The sequence below is a fragment of the Prionailurus viverrinus genome, chromosome D1, assembly GCF_022837055.1.
Source record: "Prionailurus viverrinus isolate Anna chromosome D1, UM_Priviv_1.0, whole genome shotgun sequence".
Lineage (NCBI taxonomy): Eukaryota > Metazoa > Chordata > Mammalia > Carnivora > Felidae > Prionailurus > Prionailurus viverrinus.
In genome coordinates, this window is record NC_062570.1 from 7,343,090 (window position 1) to 7,362,526 (window position 19,437).

Here is a 19,437-nt window from a genome sequence, read left to right on the forward strand (position 1 = left end):
GCTCGAACTCACAAACTGCAAGATCATGACCTGAACAAAGTTGGACGCTTAACCGACTAAGCCATCCAGGCACCCCCAAGGGCCTCTTTCTGAATACGGTCACAGTCAAAGGTACTGGGTGTTAGGCTTCAATGTAGGAATTTTAGGGAGCGCCGTTCAGTCCGTACTACTGTTCTGTAGGAGTTTTCTACAGTATCACTTTCCTCCCTTCTACACGGCAGGTTTGCAAGAAGCCCAATACCGTTTGGTAACTGAGATACAGAAGCAGACTATTGGATTGGCTTTGCAAGGGAAAGATGTTCTTGGAGCTGCCAAGACAGGATCTGGCAAGACTTTGGCTTTCCTTGTTCCAGTAAGTAGTTTATTCATACTGGGTCAGGTCCTCTATTACATGATTTTATTTTACTTATTTTCTTATTTATTAATTAAAAAATGTTTGTTTTTGAAAGAGAGAGAGACAGAGTGTGAGTAGAGGAGGGGGAGAGAGACAGGGAGACACAGTTTTGAAGCAGGCTCCAGGCTCTGAGCTGTCAGCACAGAGCCCAGTGCAGACCTTGAACCCACAGACCGTGAGATCATGACCTGATCATGATCAAAGTTGGATGTTCAACTGACTGAGGCACCTCGGTGCCCCTAAACCTTTTTTTAATGTTTATTTATTTATTTTGAGAGAGAGAGAGTGCACACAAGCAGGGGAGGGGCACAGAGTGAGAGAGAGAATCTGCACTGACAGCGCAGAGCCTGATGCAGGGCCTGAACCTGTGAACCTAAGATCGTGATCCAAGCTGAAATCAGGAGTTGGATGCTTAACTGACTGAGCCACCCAGGCACCCTGTTATTTATTTATTCTAAAAAAAAAAAAAAATGTTTATTTTGGGAGAGAGCATGTGCGTGAGCAGGGGTAGGGGCAGAGAGAGAGAGGGAGAGAGAGAATCCCAAGCATGCTCCACACAGTCAGCATGGAGCCCTATGTGGGGCTTGAGCCTGTGCGCTGAACAATGAGATCATGACCTGAGCCGAAACCAAGAGCCAGATGCCCAACCAACTGAACCACCTAAGTGCCTCTCTGTTATATGATTGTAAAGCATTCTTTGCCTAGGTACAAATCATTATGGAGAGAGTTGTTTCCTATTGGATTCCCCTGGCTAGAATGCCACTTTTATCAGACAGGGGCCCCCAGCTGTCCTGTTCTCCACCATATTCCCTCCATCCTAACGCAGTGCCTTGCACATGGTGGACGCTCAGTAACTTGAATGAATGAATTACCTTAACCAGCCTTTACATTCCTGAAGGATATGGATGTTCCTGGGTGGCAGGTTTGGATGGTTCTACCCTGTTGTAGGACCACGGAAAGGCCTCGGAGGCTATTCATGCGCTTATGCTTGTAAACCTGCCAGTTTCATTTATATTTGCCACTTGTTTAGGATAAAGCTGAAATATGCTCACTTAGATTGAATGACTCATTGAAAATTTTCCAGGACGTTGATATCTGTCCTTTTGAGCAGTAAAACTCGTAGGACTTTACTTCTATCTCAGTCGTGCTGTCGATCTCATAATTTAATTCCTACAAAATAATTGGCTTAGAAAAATCACATTTGAGGGGCGCCTGGGTGGCGCAGTCGGCTAGGCGTCCGACTTCAGCCAGGTCACGATCTCGCGGTCCGTGAGTTCGAGCCCCGCATCAGGCCCTGGGCTGATGGCTCAGAGCCTGGAGCCTGTTTCCGATTCTGTGTCTCCCTTTCTCTCTCTGCCCCTCCCCTGTTCATGCTCTGTCTCTCTCTGTCCCCCCCCAAAAAAAAAAAAAAAAAAAGTTGAGAAAAATCACATTTGAGTTTTTGTCCCAAGTATTGAAAAGTTGTTTTTATTTTTCTCTTAAATTCAATTTTTCCTAACAATGTCTGCCCACAACTAGAAAATTCAGTGACTATATAATTATAGTAACTACACAGATGAAAGTTTATTTTAATGTGGTTTCCGTTGAGAAAATGGTGACAGATATTTTTCCAAAACGTGTTTGAATAGTTTGTGGGCTGTACATACCTTTCATCGATTGCCATTCTTCTCTGGGCAGGGCTCTGGCAGCAGCTGAGCTGCCAGGGCCTGATTTTCCCTTCCCTCTATGACTTGAGGGATCTGGTGGCTGGAAGAAAAAGAAAAAAAAAAAGCAAAGAATTTCATTTTGCTGATTGGAAAGAACTTGTGACTGGTGTGTCTTCTGCTCAGAATGTGCCTTTGATTTGGAGGAGCACGGTTGGCTTAGGAATCAAGATGCCGCCTCCTGAAAGGACTTACTAAACATAATTTGCTGTCTTTTTTGAGGTGTTGGAAGCCTTATATCGTTTGCAGTGGACCTCAACAGACGGGCTGGGGGTTCTGATTATATCACCCACAAGAGAACTGGCCTATCAGACTTTTGAGGTTCTCCGAAAAGTAGGAAAGAATCATGACTTTTCGGCTGGTCTCATCATTGGTGGAAAGGTTTGTCCTTTGTCTTGTCCTTCTTTTTTCTATAATGTATATTGGGGCACTGTTGGCAGTGGACAGGAAAGAGGTGGAGATTTCATCTAAACAGGTAAGCTGGCCTCCTGGTGTGGTGACTGTCATCTAGAGTTCTGGTTATCAAATTTGAAGGTTCAGAAAGTCCATTTTTTGAGGGTATCTGAGTGGATCAGATTCTCTGACACTAATACACTTTAAATAACCTATAATTCTATTTGTTATTGTACTTGGGAAAGGTACCATTGGAGTATGTGGGCTAGTTCCTTTTAAGAAAATATTTAAGAGATTGAATAATTCAGAACATTGCTTGGTCAGCAGCAGAAAAAAAGACAGGTTTACAAAATTTTTAAAAAAATTTTAATGAATTTTTTAATTGAAGTATAGTTAACACATAATTGTCTTAGTTTCAGGTTACAGCATACCATTTCAACAAGTCTGTACATTATGTGTGCTCACCACAAGTATAGCTAGCATCTGTCAGCATACATGCTATTGTAGTACTATTGACTATCTGTGACTTTCATCCCCATGACTTATCCATTTCATAACTGGAAGCCTATATCTCCCACTCCCTTTCACCCATTTTGCCCATCCTTCTTCCCTCTGGCAATCATCTGTTTTCTGTATTTATGGGTCTCTTTCTGCTTTTTTGTTTTGTTTTGTTTTGTTTTTTGATTCTACATGTAAGTGAAATTACATATGGTATTTGTCCTTCTCTGATTGATTTCACTGAGGATAATCTCTGGGTCTGCCATGTTGTTTGAGATGGCAAGATCTCATTCTTTTTTCATTTTTTCATTTTTTTAACGTTTATTTATTTTTGAGAGAGAGAGACTGTGATCAGTTGGGGAGGGGCAGAGAGGGGAGACAAAGAATCCGAAGCAGGCTCCAGTCTCTGAGCTGCCAGCACAGAGCTTGGTATGGGGCTCAAACTCATGAACCATGAGATCATGACCTGAGCCAAGGTCAGATGCATAACTGACTGAGCCACCCCCCCCCCCCCTCTCTCTCTTCCTCTCTCTCTGTCTCTCACACTCACATACACACACCACATCTTTATCCATTCATCTATTGATGGACATTTGGGTTGCTCTCAGTGTCTTGGCTGTTGTAATGCTATTGTGAACATAGGGATGCATAACTCTTCGAATTGGAGAGTTTTTTTTTTTTTTTTAATTTTTTAATGTTGATTTATTATTGAGAGACAGAAAGAGATAGAGCATGAGCATGGGAGGTGCAGAGAGAGGAGGAGACACAGAATCTGAAGCAGGCTCCAGGCTCTGAGCTATCAGCACAGAGCCTGACGTGGGGCTCAAACTCACAAACTGTGAGATCATGACCTGAGCCGAAGTCAGATGCTTAACCAACTGAGCCATCCAGGCGTCCCTGTTGACAGTTTTTATTGTGAATGGATGATGAATTTTGTCATGGTTTTCCTGCATCTATTGAGATCATATGATTTTAATCCTTTATTAATGTTGTCTATTGTGTTGATTTGCAGATGTTGAACTGTTCTTGCATCTGTGGAATAAATCCCACTTGATTGTGGTGTATGGTTTTTGAAATGTATTGTTGGATCTGATTTGCAAATATTTTTTAAATTGTTTTTTTTCCATAATAATAGTTGTACTCTCTAATCTCCATCCCTTGTTTCCCTCATCCTCCTATGTACCTTCCCTCTTGTAACTATCAGTTCCCTATAGTTAACAGTCTGTTTCTTGGTTTATTTCTTTTTTTCTTTGCTCATTTGTTGTTTCTTAAATTACACATGAGTGACATATGGTATTTGTTTTTCTCTGACTGAGTTATTTCTTTTAGCATAATACTATATAGCTCCATCCATGTCATGCAAGTGGCAAGATTTCATTCTTTTTTATGGCTGGGTAATATTCCATTGTATATGTATACCACATCTTTTTTTTTTTTAAAGTTGATTTATTTTGAGAGAAAGAGTGTGAATGGGGGAGGGGCAGAGAGAGAGAAGGAGAGAGAGAATCACAAGCAGGCTCTGTGCCATCAGCACAGAACTCATTGTGGGGCTCGATCCCACGACCCATTAGATCATGACCTGAGCCGAGGTCAAGAGTCGGGCGCTTAAATGACTGAGCCACTCAGGTGCCCCAAATCTATTTTATCTATTCCGTAATCGTTGGACACCTGGGCTGTTCCTATAATTTGGCTATTGGAAATAATGCTGCTATAAACATCAGGGTGCATGAATCTTTTCGAATTAGTATTTTTTTATTCTTTGGGTAAAAACCCAGTAGTATGATTGCTGGATCATAGAGTAGTTTTATTTTGAATTTTCTGAGGAACCTCCATATTGTTCTCCAGAGTGGCTGTACCAGTTTGCATTCTAACCAACAATGCAAAAGAGTCCCCTTTTGTCCACATCCTCACCAGCACCTGTTGTTTCTTGTGTTGTTGATTTTAGCCATTCTGACAGATGTGAGGTGATACCTTATCGTAGTTTTGACTTGAATTTCACTGATAACCAGTGATGTTAAGCATCTTTTCATGTGTCTGTTGTCCATTTGTTTATTTGGGAAAATGCCTATTCATGTCAATTGCCCATTTTTTAATTGGATTATTCATTGTTTGAGCATTGAGTTGTATCAGTTTTTATACATTTTGGATTCTAACGTTTTATCAGATAATTTGCAAATTATTGGATAATTAGTCTTTTGCAAACATCTTCTCCCATTTCATAGGTTGTCTTTTAGTTTTGTTGATTGTTTCTTTCGCAATGAAGAAACTTTTTATTTTGATGTAGTCCCCATAATTTATCTTTGCTTTTATTTCTCTTGCCTCTGACATTTCTAGAAAAATGTTGCTATGGCTGATGCCAAGAGATTACTCCCTGCCAGGGTCCAGCCCCAGCAGGTCCAGGGGTTCCCGAAGGATGAACGGTGTTGGCGAAAATAACAAATGGACACAGACAACGGCAGTGTGTTAGACTGGCCGCTTTATCGTGGCAAGTGTGGCATTATATTTGTCAGCAAATTTCTTATAGCGTGCGTCATCTATGTCTTCTGGCATTACCTAATTCTAAAAATGTTCCTTTGTGTAATCACACATTAAGGAACAACATAGTTATTTTCATGTAATGTTCCTTCCTGCCCTTTCAAGGTCATCTAGCTCTCAACGCCTCAAGTAGAACGTTTACAGGGACATGACTTCTTAGTTGTTCCTTTGGACCATTTGCAGCACAAGGAACAAAAGTGTTCGCCTTGGTCTGGGTGCCGGGAGGGAGCTGAGAGGGCCCTGGGAACCCAGGCCTTATGTGCTCCTGGAGAGACAATGTATACCTAGGAACTAATGAACCATTCTGTACCTTAATCCCCCAGGTCCAGTTATCATCTGGAATGCCTCCTGGGGGCCAAGTGGGCCTAGGGGTTGAAGTAACTTGTATCCATAGATACATTCCTTTGTTGCCGGAGTGGGGATTTCAAACCCATTTGTCCCCCTCCTTGGCTGGGAAATATATGGGGCTGTCCTTCCTTTAGGTAGAGGAGTCTTTATAGGGGTGGCAAGGGCTGGATGCAGGGCTGTATAATTTCCCTACGGAATTTAATTTCTTTCCCCGATGGTTCTTTTCCCGGAGGGCCTGAGGTGGGCAATTCCCCAACCGACCAATCCCCAGGTACTTCATTGGTAGGGGGGCTGCCCTGACCAGCGCTGAGGCCAAATTACATAAAAGCAGGAGTACAAGAAGCTTCACTTTCGATGGGCCGCCATGTAGTCCCGATCCGTCCACCGCCTGGGCCCTGCCATCAGGCTGATTGGATAGCTTGGCTTCCTGCAACTCCCTGTGCTCTTTTCAATAATTTTCTAATTGATTTTGAGTTTATTTTTGTGTGTGGTGTAAGGAAGTGGTCCAGTTTCATTCTTTTGCATGTGGCTGCCCAACGGCATTTGTTGGAGAGGCTGTCTTTTTTCCATCAGATATTCTTTCTTACGTTGTCAAAGATTCATTGACTGTATAGTTGTGGCTTGATTTCTGGGTTTTCTGTTCTATCCAGTTGATCTATGTGTGTTTTTATGCCAGTACCATACTGTTTTTTAATCACTGCTGCTTTGTGGTATAACTTGAAATCTGGAGTTGTGATACCTCTAGTTTGGTTTTTGTTTTTCAAGATTGCTTTGGCTGCTCAAGGTCTTCTGTGCTTCTGTACAAATGTTAGGATTTTTTGTTCTGGTTCTGTCAAAACTGCTGTTGGTGTTTTGATAGGGATTGCATTAAATCTGGGTTTGCTAACATTTTGTTGAGGATTTTTGCATCTGTGTTTGTCGATGATAGTAGCCTGTGGTTTTCTTTTTTTTAATGGTGTTATTGCCAGGTTTTGGTATCAGGGTAATGTTGGTTTTGGGAAATGAGTTTCGGAATGTGCCTTCCTCTTCAATTTGGGGAACATTTTGAGGAAGATAGGTACTAGCTCTTCTTTAAGTGTTGGAATTCACCTGTGCAGCTGCCTGGTCCTGGACTTTTGATTTTTCAGAGTTTCAAAATTACCTATTCATGAGTGCCTGAGTGGTTCAGTCAGTTGAGTGTCTGACACGGCTTTTCTGCTCAGGTCATGATCCCATGGCTCAGGAGTTTGAGTCCCATATGGGGCTCCATGCTGACAGTGCGGAGCCTGCTTGGGATTCTCTCTTTCTCCTCTCTGCCTCTTCCCCACTTGTGCGTGCATGCATGCTCTCTCTCAAAATAAATAAAAAAAACTTAAAAAAATTATTTTTATTTATTTTAGTGTTTACTTTTGAGAAGGCGCAAGTGGGGGAAGGGCAGAGAGAGAGGGAGACACAGAATCCGAAGCAGGCTCGAGTCTCTGAGCTGTCAGCACAGAACCCGATGCGGGGCTCAAACCCACGAACTGTGAGATTATGACCTGAGCCGAAGTCGGGTTGCTTAACCGCCTGAGCCACCCAGGCACACCCCACCCCCCCAAAAAAATTATTGATTCAATTTCATTATTTATAATTAGTTTTTTCAGACTATTTCTTTGTGGTTCAGTCTTGGAAGGTTGTGTGTTTCTAGGAGTTTATCCATTGTTATCTAGACTTTTCAACTTGTAATGTAATTCCAGTTGTCTCTTATTATTCTTTGTATTTCTGTGTTGTTGGTTGTAACTTCATTTGTGATTTTTTTTTTTTGTGGGGAGTTTTCTCTCTCTTTTTTTGCTTGATGAGCATGGTTAGCAGTTTTATCAGTCAAAAATAAATCTTTTCAGAGAACCAGTTTTTGTTCTGTTGATATTTTCTGTCTTTTTTTTTGTAGACTCTATTTTATTTATTTCCACTCTGATCTTTATTTTCTTCCAAGAACTTTGGGCTTTATTTATTCTTCTTCTGGTTCCTGTTGATATAAAGTTTACATTGTTTATTTTGGGTATTAAAAATTTTTTTTTTCTAATGTTTATTTTTGAGAGAGAGCGAGCGAGTGAGCGAGGTGGGGAGGGGCAGAGAGAGGGAGACAGAATCTGAAGCAGGCCCCAGGCCCTGAGCTGTCAGCACAGAGCCCAATGCAGGGCTTGAACCCCCACTTGTGCGTGCATGCATGCTCTCTCTCAAAATAAATAAATAGGGGCGCCTGGGTGGCGCAGTCGGTTAAGCGTCCGACTTCAGCCAGGTCACGATCTCGCAGTCCGTGAGTTCGAGCCCCGCGTCGGGCTCTGGGCTGATGGCTCAGAGCCTGGAGCCTGTTTCCGATTCTGTGTCTCCCTCTCTCTCTGCCCCTCCCCCGTTCATGCTCTGTCTCTCTCTGTCCCAAAATAAATAAACGTTGAAAAAAAAAATTAAGAAAAAAAAAAAATAAATAAATTGTGAAATCATGACCTGAGCTGAAGTCGGATGCTTAATCAACTGAGCCACCCAGGCACTCTCCCCATCCCCGTTTTCTTTCTTTTTTTTTTTTTTTTTTTGTGGTAGGCCTGTATCACTATGATGGTTGATATGATTTCAGTCTTCAATTTGAGACTTGTTTTGTGGCCTAGCATGTGATCTGTCTTGGAGCATGTTCCATTTTACACTTGGAAAATATGTGTGTTTTGTAATTTTGGGATGAAATGTTTTGTATGTACCTGTTAAGTCTATGTGGTCTAATGTATTGTTTAAGTCCAATGTTTCCTCATTGATTTTCTGTGCAAATGATCTGTCCATTGATGTAAGTGAGGTATTAAAGTTTCCTACTAATATTGTATTGCTGTCAATTTCTCCCTTTATGTCTGTTGTTATTTTTTTTGTTTCACTGATTCTGTGTTTGGTGCATAAATATTTACAAATGTGTGTCTTCTTCGATCAATACACTTATCATATGTAATGCCCTTTTTTTCTCTTTTATTACTGTGTTTTATTTTTTTATTTTTTAAAGATGTTTATTTTTGAGAGAGAGAGTGTGCATGGGTAAGGGGCAGAGAGAGAGAGAGAAAGAGAGAGAAAATCTCAAGCAGACTCTGCACATTTAGTGGAGAGCCTGATGTGGGGCTCGAACTCACGAACTGCGAGATCATGACCTAAGCAGAAATAAGAGTTGGACGCTTAACCGACTGAAGCCAGCCAGGCACCCTCACAGTCTTTGTTTTAAAAATCAGTTTTGTATGACCTGAGTAAGGTCACTCCAGCTTTCTGGAGCAGAAGATAGTTTTGAGGAATGTTGATTTTCGGTGATAGTGGAACCAGCTACTCAGCTTCTGCTCTACCTTCTGGTTCACTTGGACTGCTTGTTTGGGCTGGAGGCTCTTCTAGACTGTGAAGATAATACTTGGGTTCATATGCAAACATACATGAAGGAAGTGTAGCATCCATCCCAAACCCTCACGTACTGACGTACCTGTCACCCAGCTTTAATGACGAACATTCAAGGAGACACCTTCTAGATAGAGTGTAGAGAGCTCAGCTTCCCTCGCCCTAGTCCACAAAGTGCAGTGTGAATGGTGTCAGAGAGTGCCTCTGGGTTCTGACTTAAATAATGGCAACGATTCTACTTTAAGTCGGTTCTGGCCGATGTAAGGAGAAGTGAAGACTTGGAGCATTCATGGGAAATTTTTTCTTGGCCTCAGAATCCTGGGTATAATTAAGAATCTAGAGGCACTCTGAGCTCTTTAGGTCTTCACTGAGGACTTTTATTTGGCCCAGAAATTGGGATGTGCTGCAGAAATTGAAGGGGGAAATCCTATCTGTTTGTAGCATATCTACATTGCTGTGAGAAGTAACATGCAGATGGCTTTTATAGTTTTGCTACATGGGCTGCTCAGTAATGTGTCTGTGTAATCAGAAGAAACAACTGTTTTCAGGATCTGAAACATGAAGCTGAGAGGATCAATAACATAAATATACTTGTTTGTACTCCGGGTCGGCTTCTTCAACACATGGATGAAACAATATGTTTTCATGCTACCAATCTCCAAATGTTAGGTAAGTCTAATGAATTTCTAATGAAACAATCTCAGACTTAGGAGGGAAGCCTCATCAATTTTAATGTTAGACATTTTTAATCTTAATATTTATTCAATAAAACATTTGAGAATAACTTGAAACAATTTTTTGGCATATGGGTTCTAAACCGGGAGAGTACAACTAGACTTTTTTTTTTTTTAAACAAAATGGTCAGAAGAATATAAGTAGTTGTATATGAAATTAGATACTTCTTTATCTGACACTGCTAGGAATTTATCTCTTAAGATACATCCGCTTCTGGTGATATTACCTAACGTGTGTATATATACTTTTAATCACGTCTTTATTTTGGAATAATTCTATATTTACAGTTACAGTGATAGTACAGAGAGTTGCTTTATACCCTTTCCCCAGTTTCCCCTAGTGTGACATCTTACATAACTGTGGCATGTAACCACATATTTCGTCAAAATGAAGATTAACATTGTTCCGTTGTATAAATTCCAGACTTTTATTTGGATTTCACCGATTTTTCTGCTAATGCCCTTTTTCTCTTCTAGAATCCAGTCCTGAATACTACATTGCATTTAGCCTAATGTATATTTTTTTTTTTATTTTATTTTAAAAATTTTTTTTTTTTCAACATTTATTTATTTTTGGGACAGAGAGAGACAGAGCATGAACGGGGGAGGGGCAGAGAGAGAGGGAGACACAGAATTGGAAACAAGCTCCAGGCTCTGAGCCATCAGCCCAGAGCCTGACGCGGGGCTCGAACTCACGGACCGCGAGATCGTGACCTGGCTGAAGTCGGACGCTTAACCGACTGCGCCACCCAGGCGCCCCTAGCCTAATGTATATTTTAAATGTTGTAATTCACCTTGAATTTTCTTTTTTTAGTTCTTGATGAAGCAGATAGAATCTTGGATATGGGCTTTGCTGATACCATGAATGCTATTATTGAAAATCTTCCCAAGAAACGTCAGACTTTGCTTTTCTCAGCTACCCAAACCAAATCTGTAAAGGACCTTGCACGCTTGAGTTTGAAAAACCCTGAGTATGTCTGGGTTCATGAAAAAGCAAAATACAGGTATGTACTACTTGTAGCCATATTTGATTCAATTAAAAAAATCAGTGTTCTTTTTACTATAAGAATTTGGTATTTTAAATGAATACTACCTTTTTTAGGAAACTAGACGTCATTTTATGTGTTATAAAATATGGAAAGTATAGTAAAATATATTACAATTATTTAAATATTTGATGGACCTTTAATTTTTTTTTTTTTTCAACATTTATTTATTTTTGGGACAGAGAGAGACAGAGCATGAACGGGGGAGGGGCAGAGAGAGAGGGAGACACAGAATCGGAAACAGGCTCCAGGCTCTGAGCCGTCAGCCCAGAGCCCGACGCGGGGCTTGAACTCACGGACCGCGAGATCGTGACCTGGCTGAAGTCGGACGCTTAACCGCCTGCGCCACCCAGGCGCCCCATAAATATTTGATGGACCTTTAAATGTGGGAATACTCTAGTGCAATATTTCTCATGTGGTCTGAGGAACACATATCTTTCTGTAAGATGTGAACAGGTGTTTGTTAACAACTACCCCTGCATAAAATGGGGGGTGGTGGGGTTGTATGGCTGTGTGGGAAATGGGTTGGGGGAAGTAGGTTTCAAAGTGTATTTTGATACAAGTGGAAGTTTGTGTGTGTATGTTTGGTATGAATCACTGTCGATTGTGGACATGCTTGACTTGCAGAAATGTTGTCTAGTGAACATAAGTAGATATGTGTTGAAGGTCTCCATATGGATTATCTCTATCTTTGATTTCTTACTATAAAATGTTAGTCTGAGAAGGAATAGATTGGGGAAAATGGTGGATTATCCTCTTAGAAAGTTGTTAAATACTGGGAATATGGGCCTTGGGGCCCACCTTAATGTTGTTCAGCTAATAAATGTTTAGGATTAAAGAAAGCCCTAGAAGAGGCCAGACTCCATGCTTCCAGGCATTTTCAGTGGATGAACTTGGTTCTCAAGAACTCGGGAGTGGCATAGCAAGAGATTCTTTAACTCCTCCTTAGCTTACTATGGAGTAGACAGTGGTTGCTGTTTGTAACGTTGAATTAAGGTAGCTATTGAAATTCTTGGTACAATTAATAATCTAAAGAGTCACTTTTTATTTTCTTTTTCTTCTTTGTCTTAAGTTTATTTATTTTAAGAGAGAGAGCAGGGAAGGGGTAGAGAGAGAGCAAGAGAGAATCCCAGGCAAGCTCTGTGCTGTCAGTGTGCAACAAGACAGGCTCAATCTCACAGCCCTTGAGATCATGACCTGAGCCGAGATCAAGAGTCGTACGCTTAACCAGTTGAGCTCCCCAGGCTCCCCTTGATTTTCTTCATTTTCTTTCTTTTTTTTTTTTTTTTTTTGGCTGTTTGCTTTCTGCCTATTTTCACAACTCTTTAGTGTCTTTACCAGATACACATTTTTCAGTCGTTAGGTAACATCTAAAAACTGCATGATTTAAGGTAATTGTACATAGATTTCTTGTTACCAATTTCTGTAGGTAACAGTGGGTTATTATCTGTAGATCAGAGTTAGAAAAAAACAAATGCAAATACTGTTTATTTTATAAGTGATTTTTGAAATGCATCACTTAGAAGAAATGGGGTTTTCAGAAACCATGTCTCCAATGACAATTGACAGTTGCAGGTTATGTGATTATGACTGTAGTACTCTCTAATGTCCAGTTCACTTGAAGCACCACAGAAGGCAGATACTTTTGTGAATTTTGTCTCATATCATTATTGAAGTTTCTTCTCTAGCCATTAACTTGGTTAATACACCATGGGGAAATCACGGTCAAGAAAATTTTTAAGGTAGTATAGAATATCTACTCTAGAATCGTGCAGGACCAGAAAAATAATTTTAAAAAGTTAGATCTTTCTGAAGTTGTATATCAGAATGTACTTAGAAAAGGTATAATAGGGTGGTTTCTTTATGTTGCTGTTGCAGTGAAATTGCGCTCCTAATGATTTTTTTTTTTTTTGAGAAAAAAATCGTTCTCTTTGAATCATTGTAATTTGCTGTGTTTTACAGTGAATATAAGTTGAAATCTATGGTGAATTATGAAGCATTTCAAAATTGAAATGGCTGTTCTGAGCTTATGTTGTTAGTTGCATGCAAAAGTAATTTTATATTTCCTGTTAGTGTCATTAATCATTATGAAATGTTCTTTATCTCTACTAATACTTTTTGCCCTGAAGTCTAGTTTGATATTAGTCTCCTTGTAGTAAATTTCTCTTGGTCTGTGTTTGCATGGTGAATCTTTCTCTGGCCATTTACTCCTTACATTATATACAGCCTTACATTTTAGATTTATTTGACTTTACAAGCAATTATCAGGTATGATCATTACTTTCTAACTGGAGGATTTAGTTCATTGACATTTACCTTACCCCATTATTTTAAGTTTCTTTACCCCTTTCCACTGTGTCTTCATCGTGAAGTATTTTAATTTCACACACTTTAAATTCCATAAGCTGTTATTAATACTTTTTGAAACATCAGTATTTATTTAGATTTATCCAAATAGTTATTCTTTATTTCTTGTGTTCAAAAGAACTTTTTTTTTTTTTTTTTTAGTTCAGGTTTACTAGTGGAAAAATTCTGTTTTGACTTTTCTGAGAACATCTCTAGTTCTTCCTCATTTTTGGAAGATATCTTGGCAGGTTTTTTCTTTAAAGATACATTTCTGTTCTAACTACTATTGTATCAAAATTAGCCGATGTCAGAGTTAGCCGATGGTTTTCCTGTTCTTTTGAGGGTATTGTGTATCGTTTAAGATTTTCTTGTTTTCGGTTCTTAGTGAAGCCATGTCTAATGGTTTGTTTTTTTTTTTTGTGGCAGATAGATGTGGTATGGACAGATGACCTTGATCTGGGCTATCCTGGCTTGTAGACTCTGGGGTTATTCTCTTTTTGTTTTGCCTGGAGTTGTGAGATCTAGCCCTCTGGAAGTCTCAGCTGAAAGCCCTGGGTGTTTCCAGAGCCCTTCCCCTCTGGCAAGTTCTGAACCTCTTAGCGCTGAGGCTGCCAGGGTCTCTGCTCAGCTCTCAGCTTCCAGGATGTTGCTTTTTGTTTGTTTTCAGTCATTTTGCTTTGTGTGTGTGTGTGTGTGTGTGTGTGTGTGTGTGCATGCGTGTGTGTGTGTGTGTGTGTGTGTGTGTGTGTGTGTGTGTGTGTGTTGAGTTTAGGAGTTCCTCCCACTTTTCATGGGAAGATCCTATGAAGAATTTAAGATTCAGTGTTTTATGGTTCCTCTTCTCAAGGATCTTGGGCTGATGTGTGTAGGCCTCAGGGTGTTACTCCCAATTCTTATCTGTCTTGCAAATCAACAGATGCTTTCAGGGGAAGGTGGGGATGAATATGGGGCTTGCCTCAGGGCATGTCTGTTTTCTTTTTTAGCACCTCAAGTCCTAGCTGCCTTGGTTGATCTCTGATGCCTTCAGGTTTTTTTTTGATTTATATTTAATCCAGCTTTCATTGTTAGTGCTACAGGCCAAAGAATGAATCTGAATCAAACAATACCTTTAAGACAGGAAGGATAGCTTTTTAATCTTAAAAGTTTTAGGAGCCAGTGATGATTATTCTAGATCCATGGTTTCATTAGGATTTGCAAAATTGTGATGATCCAATTCTCGTTCTGATTCCTAGGAAGTTCTCTTCTGGGGTATATGTATGTGTGTGTAAGAGAAATTTGTTGGAGAGCCATGCTGTTGCTAATCATTTCTTGTTCTAATTTTTTTTTTTGGTGGGGTCTGGATTTCAAAGTTAACCAATGTGGCATGTTTTTAACATATTTCCTCCTCTTATTTTCATAAGCACCCCTGCCACTTTGGAGCAGAACTACATAGTTTGCGAGCTGCAGCAAAAAATAAGTGTGTTGTATTCCTTTTTGAGAAGCCACCTGAAGAAGAAAAGTATTGTATTTTTCTCCAGTTGTAAAGAGGTACTGAATGATTAAGTAATTCTTGTTGAATCATCCCTTTTAAAATAGCAAATTTCAGTTAGATAAAAAGCAATTTCTTCTATTCTGATAAATACAGTGCTAGATGTGGTGAGGAACATGATAAATAAGCGTGGTGTCCTTCTGTGAATATTGGCAGATCACGCCATTGAATGACTGGATGAACTGCAGGTGTTTATAATCTGACTCCCACCCTCTTGGAATTCTTACCTGAATGTGCCATTTATTTCCATGCCTCGGTGTCCTTGATCATGGTGATCTCTGGAGTGCCCTGCCTGCACCCCTTTACACTAATGCTGAGGGAGTGTTGAATGTCCTTTAAGGCTAAGCTCAAATGTTATATCTGGAGGTCCCTCTCCAGTATTGCCAATCCCTGTGTTATAATCAGCTGTTTTCTCTCCTCTCCTTCTAGAGTGTTTATGTGTTTAATTCAGTTACACATTTCTTTAACATTAGTCATTTGTTATGAATAAAGGATTCAGTGATAAATAAGGAAACTTAGTCTCTTCCCTTAAAGAGGGAGGGACCTTGATTGATTTTTATGTTCCTTTCTTCTCTATATTTCAGATTACCTAATGATATATAGTTGTTGGCATATAGTAGGTGGATTCTAGGTTTATAGTTTTTTGAGTGCTTAGCCTGATAAATATGCCAGTGAGTTTCTCTCCAGCTTACAGGGAAGATAATAGTGGTCTGTCTGTTGTACTCTGTCCTTTTTTTGGTGCATACTCTTTTTAGGAAACCTCTTCAGTCCCATGGTTTTAAGTGCCATCTGTGTTCTAACAACTGCCGAATTGACATCTCAAGCTCTGACCGCTCTCCTGAGCCCCGGACTTGTGTATCCACTTGAATACTAGAGATTTCCTGTTGAGTGTCTTGAGATTTCCTGTTGAGTATCTCAAGTTTAAAGTATGAAAAATGATTTAAGATTTCGTATCCTGAAGATCTTTTCCGTCCATCTCTTCCCCATCTCAGATGACTGAATCCTTAATTATTGCACGTCTTCATCTCATAGTCAATATATTGGCAACTCTCATTAGCTCGACCACCTCTCATTACACCTCAGGCCAAAACTAAATCTCAGACACGCTTGACTTTCTCCTAATCCTGGCTGCTCTCTTCATTCTCGCACTTTCCTTCCTTATAGTTATCACACATTCTAGCCAGAGTGATCTTGGGAAGTCATCCACCTCACCGAGTTTTGTCAAGAGCAGGAATCCAAGGACAGTTTTGATTCAGGAGATGCAGACTGCAGCAAGTTTTCATGGACTCAGTTGACACTTCCTGGGTGCATATGTACTTAAATTTTGAGATTGGTTTGCCTGAGGGTGCATCTGTCGTCCGCAGGTTCACCTTTCCCCTCTCCCCTTCTCATGGTGGCCCTTTTAAACCTGCAGAACAAAGCCATGAGTCCGTCTGTCTGTACTCTTACTGGTGCATTGTCTCAGGCCATTAGAGCCTTCCTAGCACCAAGGGTTTCGCTGTTTGGAAAGTGAATGGCTCTGAGAACATGGTACCAAGTTGTTCTGCAGTTCACTGGCCTTACCATTCTTTGCTTTGTTGTTGTTGTTGTTTATTTATTTATTTTGAGAGCGTGAGAAAAAGAGTCCCAAACGGGCTCCATGCTCGGTGCGGTGCCTGATGTGGGGTTCAATCTCATGACCTTAAGATCATGACCTAAGCCGATATCAAGAGTCGGACACTTAACTGACTGAGCCACCCAGATGCCCACCAACCATTCTTAACTTTTAACAAAATTTGTGAGGAGACTTAATGGACTTAATAGCTGATGGGATTGTTATAAATTTTACCTGTCATGGTTTTGACCTATTTTATAGGAGTTAAAAGAGTTAAGTTTCCTTCTAGTACATTTTCTTTTTTTCTTTAAAAAAAAAATTTTTTTTTACGTTTATTTTATTTTTGAGAGACAGAGCACAAATGGGGGAGGGGCAGAGAGAGAATGAGATACAATATATGAAGCAGGCTCTAGGCTCTGAGCTGTCTGCACAGAGCCCGACACGGGGCTCGAACTCACAAACTGTGAGATCATGACCTGAGCTGAAGTCGGACGTTTAACTGACTGAGCCACGTAGGTGCCCCTACATTTTATTTTTTAAATTTACTTTTTAAATTCCAGTGTAATTTACATATAGTGTTATATTAGTTTCAGGTTTATGACATAGTGATTCAGTAATTCTGTATATTACTCAGTGCTTACATGGTAAGTGTACTTAATCCCCCTTCACCTATTTCACCTACCTCCCCTCTGGTAACCACCAGTTCTCTGTATTTAAGAGTGTTTTTTTTCTTTGTTTTTTGTCTTTTGTTTGCTTGTTTTTTAGGTTTCACTTAAGTGAAATCATGGTACAAATCTTTCTCTGACTTATCTCACTTAGTATTGTTCCTTCCAGCTCCATCCATGTTGTGGCAAATGTCAAGATTTCATTTTTTATGCCCATGTAATATTTCATTGTGTGTGTGTATGTATGTGTATGTGTTTATCCATTCATCTTTGGATGGACACTGTGTAGCTTCCTTATCTTCGCTATTGTAAACAGTGCTGCAGTAAACATAGGGGTGCGTATATCTTTTGGAGTTAGTGTTTTTGTTTTCTTCAGATAAATACCCAGAAGTAGAATTACTGGATCATATGGTAGTTCTATTTTTAATTTTTTGAGGAACCTCCACACTGTTCTCCAAAGCGATTGCACCAGCCTGCATACCCACCAGCAGTGCACAAGTGTTCCTTCGAGTCCAATTTTCTGTAATTTCATGAAGGGATTTTCTTAATGTGCACATTAGAAAGAGAAAATAGGAATAAAATGATGCTTTACTCTGCCTCAGTCTACCATTCAAGTAGTATTCATTTATTAATATGTAAACCAAAGAGGAATAGAGCCAATAATCAGCTCCATTTACTTCCATTTATGAAGAGCTATAATAACTTCCAGTGTTATATAACAAAATTATTGTGTCTATCAGTATTTCTTGTTTTGTTTTTTTTCAAATTCTAACATTTCTTGTTCTGGTCAGTTATATACTAATGTAGTAATAGCTTAGTCTGAGAATTTTTAATAGCTTTATGGCCACAGGAGATTAGAAATTAAAACTGATATTCAGTGTTTTATAGTAGAAAGTCATAACTATTGATAAGATAATCAAAAGACTTTGAAGCATAAAACTATTAAGATAAAATTCCGTGGGGTCAGGAAATTGCCATGAAAGTTCAAGGAGGAGAAGAAATGCAAAATTTCTTTCTCTTGAGGATTTTATTTTGTGTTCACTTTTTTTTAGACTTGATTTTTGGGGCACCTGGGTGGCTCAGTCGGTTGGGCGTCCGACTTCAGCTCAGGTCACGATCTCACGGTCCGTGAGTTCGAGCCCCGTGTCGGGCTCTGGGCTGATGGCCCAGAGCCTGGAGCCTGTTTCTGATTCTGTGTCTCCCTCTCTCTCTGCCCCTCCCCAGCTCATGCTCTGTCTCTCTCTGTCCCAAAAATAAATAAACGTTTAAAAAAAAAAATTTAAAAAAAAATTTAAAGACTTGATTTTTTTATAGCAGTTTGAGGGTCACAGCAAAGTTGAGGGGCCCTCTTTCACACAGGCATGGCCTTCGTAATCTTTACATATTTTAAAAATGATCGTAGGTATCAGCTCTCTCTGATACTTAGAATCTACTGGATATGTGTGTAAGAAGTTTGTTTTAAATTCTCCATATTTACGATATATCAGAAATTACATTTTTTGCAACTCATTACACTTGAAAAAATGTCAGCTGTCAAGTTGAAATGTAAGGGGAGCATTTTTTACAAAGTTTTAAAAATTTTCATTTATTTTGAAAGAGACATAGTGAGCAGGAGAGGGGCAGAGAGAGAGGGAGACAGAATCCAAAGCAGGCTCTGCGATGTCAGTGTCCAGAGCCCGATGTGACATGCTGGGGTCGAACTCACAAAGTGTGAGATCATGAGCTGAGCCAAAGTCAAGGGTTGAATGCTTGACCGACTGAGCCACCCAGGCGCCCCTAAGGGCAGCATATTAAAAAAAAATTCTTACAGGAAATAATGTGAGCAAAAAGTGCTCGAAGACCACAACTCCAGACTGTGTTTCCCTTTCTCTGCCCTACATTTTTTGTTTGGTGAAACTTGTGCTCCTTAAAGCATGTTTGCTGTTAATCTCCCGAGTTTGCTTGACTGCTGTTGTTATCTGGAAGTACCAAACTCCTTTTTCTGTTACTGCCTAGGTCCAATACCTGTACCGGGTGTTCTGTCGGCTACGTCCTGGGATCTCTATCCTTGCGCTGCACGGCCGGCAGCAGCAGATGAGAAGGATGGAGGTCTACAATGAATTCGTCCGCAAGAAGGCTGCAGTCCTCTTTGCTACTGACATTGCAGCCAGGGGGCTGGGTGAGAACTTAGAAGAAAAGATTTTGTGGTCATGGCATATGGAATTTGCTTATAAATGGATGGATTTGGGGATTCGTATAGTTACACTCAAATGATTGGGCCTTTTTTTCTTAGAAAAATAAG

General features: G+C 40.0%; 1 protein-coding gene across 1 annotated transcript in view; it reads left to right on the plus strand.

The window, feature by feature from the left end:
- DDX10 (DEAD-box helicase 10) overlaps positions 1-19,437 on the plus strand; it is a 281,164-nt gene that overhangs the window by 12,292 nt on the left and 249,435 nt on the right. The window contains exons 3-8 of the mRNA XM_047879029.1: positions 222-352; positions 2,320-2,478; positions 9,792-9,912; positions 10,792-10,981; positions 14,770-14,896; positions 19,152-19,314. Coding sequence (XP_047734985.1) covers positions 222-352; positions 2,320-2,478; positions 9,792-9,912; positions 10,792-10,981; positions 14,770-14,896; positions 19,152-19,314 — 891 coding nt within the window. The remainder of the gene's footprint in view (positions 1-221; positions 353-2,319; positions 2,479-9,791; positions 9,913-10,791; positions 10,982-14,769; positions 14,897-19,151; positions 19,315-19,437) is intronic.